The sequence below is a fragment of the Panicum virgatum genome, chromosome 4N (assembly GCF_016808335.1).
Source record: "Panicum virgatum strain AP13 chromosome 4N, P.virgatum_v5, whole genome shotgun sequence".
Classification (NCBI taxonomy): Eukaryota; Viridiplantae; Streptophyta; class Magnoliopsida; order Poales; family Poaceae; genus Panicum; species Panicum virgatum.
In genome coordinates, this window is record NC_053148.1 from 43,296,899 (window position 1) to 43,301,241 (window position 4,343).

General features: G+C 42.5%; 1 protein-coding gene across 1 annotated transcript; it reads left to right on the forward strand.

The window, feature by feature from the left end:
• The first annotated feature begins 941 nt into the window (after positions 1–941).
• On the forward strand, positions 942–2,936 carry LOC120671346 (50S ribosomal protein L35, chloroplastic-like). The gene is made up of 3 exons (XM_039951643.1): positions 942–1,246; positions 1,374–1,490; positions 2,605–2,936. The coding sequence occupies exons 1-3, from the start codon at positions 1,013–1,015 to the stop codon at positions 2,680–2,682; spliced, it is 429 nt and encodes a 142-aa protein (XP_039807577.1). The 5' UTR covers positions 942–1,012; the 3' UTR covers positions 2,683–2,936.
• Positions 2,937–4,343: the final 1,407 nt, after the last annotated feature.

Consider the following 4,343-nt stretch of genomic DNA (forward strand, 5'->3'; position numbering starts at 1 on the left):
CGTCTCGCGATTTACAACCCATCTATGCAAAAAGTTTTGCAAATAGACTTCATTTAATACTTCAAATGCCCTGTTTAAATCTTTACAAGTTTTTGCAAAACGAAACACACCCTAAATGTTGTGACGAGACGAGAGATGCTCATCATGACTGCTGGTGCCTACCCAAACAGGTCGTTTAGCCGTTTAATCGTGACACACTAGACTAGCTGGTTTCCATTAACCACCTGTTTAATCAGCCGCTAAGTCCGATTAAAATTTAAATGACCATTTAGTATAATCACCGGCTTAACGATAGGAAACCAAATGTTCATCATTTAGGATAACACTATCTACTGGTATTTGTGCTGTCATCATTCAGGTATTGTTTGTCCTTCGGTAAAACACACAGTAGCAAGAGAACACGCACGACGATTCATACATTTCTGGTACTTCTAACAGATGGACGTTGTTTTGCGAGAAAAAATGGACGCGACCTGATTCAGCTCGCCCGTCGGTAGGAATCCCTAAAATATAAACGTTTCTAGGTATGATCAAAATCAAATTTGTCAACTTTAAACATCAATATTTTTATGAATGAATTATTTTAAATATAAATACATATAAATTATGATAACTGTTTTCATTAGAAATCTAGATAGATTTTTGTAAATTAATTATTATTTATAGTTAAAATTGAACAAATTTGACTTTTAACTAAACCTAGAAATATGGGACGGAGGGAGTAGGAAAAGAACAAACAACTCCTAAATACTATTGGGCCAAACAAAGCCCACAATCCTCTACCTGCGTGAGGCGGCCTAAATGAATAGCCCAATTAATCCACCAACTCCGCGCGCGCCCAGTGGGCCGCCGCGCAGGCCGCTTCAAGCTCCGTGGGCCGGCCGTTGGGAAAACGGCCCGCTGCACCCAACGGCTCGCTGCTTTGCTTATCCATCCTCGCCATCCGCCCGCAGCCTATCCAAAATCCGCAGGCCACGAACTCACGAAGCGGCAGCGAGAGCCGAGAGAAGCCATGGCGCTGTCCCTCTCCCTCGCGCGCGCCGCGCCCCTCGCCGTCTCCGCGGGCGCCGGGGCCAGGAGGATCCCCGCCGCCAGCCTCGCCTTCCCTCCCAAGTCCTTCTTCGGCGCGCCGCTGGCCGCCACCGCCGCCTCCGTCGCGTCGCCGCTCCCGCGCAGGCCGGCTACCTCCACCTCGCTCGAGGTCGTCGCGGCGGGGAAGAAGGGGTACAAGATGAAGACCCACAAGGTGCCCCTCTTGATTCCTTTCTACCTGCTTCTTCTCGGGCCCCGTGACGAGCCTCCGGGTCCTCTGGGAATTTTCGCTGAACCGGTTCCGTCTGCTGTGTCTCTGTGTGTGTGTGTGTGTCGCGAAGGCGTCGGCGAAGCGGTTCAGGGTGACGGGGAGGGGCAAGATCGTGCGCCGGTGCGCCGGGAAGCAGCACCTGCTCGGCAAGAAGAACACCAAGCGCAAGAAGAGGCTCTCCAAGATGGTATGCTTCTGTTCCTCTCCTCCTCTCTAGTGCTGACCAATTTTCTGTTCAGGTGCTGAAGTCGTATAGGCGGTTTAGCTGCGAATACAAATTACGGCTGGTCCGTGTCCTTGAATTGGATGCTAATTTGGGCTGTCGAAGTCATTGGCACAATTTTCACTCGTACTGTAATTTATCGCGGTCATGTGCTCTCATAATTTGGGATGCTTCATTTGCTAATGTATGGAGTAAGCTCATGCTCGGTGCCTCATTTGGAGGCTGAATCTGTTCGTGGATCCTCAGATGTAATCTTGGTATGTGGGCAAATTGATGGCATATCAAGCTCTCTCGGCAACGATCGCTTTTTCATTTTCGGAATGTTAAGCAATAAACATGCCATATTTTCGGAGGGGTAGGAGGGATGGCTGATTGGTGTGTGTGTTGCGGGGGTGAGGGGAGGTATTTTGTATATTACTGGATCATAAAATGAAATTAAATTATGATAAAAATGATGTTACCTGGACTTCGTATAATATTAGAAAGACAGATGGAGGTTCAAGAGGTTATGGGTAATCGGGTATTAGCAGACATATAAAATTTCTAATTTTGCTCCAATATACTTTGGGTGTACTACCCTGAATTGGGCATCAGGTTCTTCCATTTTGGTGCTCTCTTAATAATTTGCAAATGCATTAAGGATTTAAGGATATTATAACTTTGGCTGCTGTAGAATTTGGTGGTGTCATTCCTATGGATCCACGATTTTCCACTAGTTTACACTTTAGTCAATGTGTGCTTTTGTTAGTGAAATGTGACACATTAGGGAGGTGCTTTTTCTTTTTTTTTTGAGATTGAGAGTCCAGTTTTCCCACTCCTTCACCCCCTGATCCTAACAGTTTACTGTGCCGCTCTGCACGAACTTGGGAGTCGATGCTGGGCAATTTAGCGCCCATAGTGCTAGCCAAAGTTTTCTTCTTTTTAGGCCAGAGAATATAATTAACCTCTTGCCATACAGTTGCCAGTCATATTGGTGTATTCTTGAAACTCTGGCAATTTCACTAGGCGTCCAAACTCGACATTTTTGCGGCAACATCATTTTACGTCATCTAAGAGAACACTGCTATATTTCTTGCAGGTCCAAGTAAACAAGAGTGACTACGACAATGTGACAGGCGCACTGCCCTACCTCAAAGTGAATAGGAAAGTAGACTGAGTTCTTCTTGGTCTTCAAAAGCCATTCTGTTTCATTCCACCAACCTGTAATTTTGTGTATTTTCCGCTGTATTACCTTTCGAATATGGAGGCTGTAATTCATTTCAAGAAAGCATAAAAAACTCTTCGTACCAATAGAGTGCGCTGCTAGCTGTAGTTGTTTTTGGTTGCAAATTTTTGCAAAGACTGGTACGTGGCACGTGAACCATATCTTAGTAAGCTGGTGTGGATTTAAATAGTGTCCTGTATTGAATCACAAGCTGAAGGTGGTTTCATCTTTATTGGCTGCCAAAATGTGGGCACCTTTTACATTACCAGTTTGATAATCAATTCGAAGCAATTGGAAAAATGGCACTAGAACTGTCACTTGAATGAAACAATTGCAAAGATAAAAAGCAGCGGCAAATTTGTAAATACCCCATCACATTTTGGTGGACGCCAATGTTTCGAACATAGAATCTCTAAATTTCTAATGGATATGCAACTTTGTGAGTTTATTGATGGTTTACAGAAACTTTAGTTTGTGTTAAAATGTAGGTCTTAACTCTCAAAGAGAAATATGAGATGTTGTAGACAACTTTACATCAAGTTGAATAGGACGAAGAGAGTAATCAATTTTAACTTTTCGTGGTTTTTCAAAAACAGCTTTGCCCATTGTTTCTCTAGCTATAGCTATGTGACCTCACTCTTGTTTTGATACCTATTAATTAATTAAGATTTGATAATAGCATATCCGAGAATAAGATTTGTACAAATCCAATATGTAGTAATGTTTTCATCAATATGTAGCTCCATGCTTGCTAACCATCATTAATGATTTTGGAGCTACTAGCAGAAAAGATTTTCATGGGGCTTCCCCTTGCAAAACCTTGCACTATTGGTTTGGAGAAATTTAGACACTATATTATGTATATGCCTATATTTCCTTTTGAGCTATAGCAGTAAGTATTTTACCCTAAAGATGGTAGGAATTAACTTAACTTTTTAACTCCATTGTCAGAATTCAATGGATCATGTACTCGAGCTGTATTACCTAGCTAGGGTTAATTTGAAATAGGGTAGGAATATTCCGTCCTCCCGGGTCTCTCGGAATGGGCCGTTCCGGGGTTGGGGGGGGGGGGGGGGGGGGGGGGGGGGGGCAGACTGTTTCGAAAACCGAAGCATTCTAGACAGTATCGAAACTTGGTCTGCCATCACCGAACAAATGCTTATCCATCTTGAGAATATTCAATATCAGCTACACAACTTGAGTTGACTTGTTCTTATTAATTCGAATATCCGCAATGTTCCTACCATTACCATTATTGATGACATAAACGACATCTGCATATTCCTACGTACCGTTACGAGTATGCTACACGTCTGAAAGTGATCGGGTGCTCTAGTCTAAGAGGGGGAGTGTAACATCCCAGATTTTAAAATACTAAGCAAGAAATATTAAATACATAATCATGCTTAATAAGCAAGAGCAATTTAAGTTAAACTTTTCTTTTGGGAAATAATATAAGTGTGTTTTTGTGTATATGAATTTTTGCACATAAAATGACAGGTCAAATGAACTATAGTATTCGAGGTTTTAAACAATCTGTCGAAATTTTAAACAAATATGCTTTGAAAATCATTTGAGGCCATGTAGAAGGAGAAAAATTGAGTTTACAAACT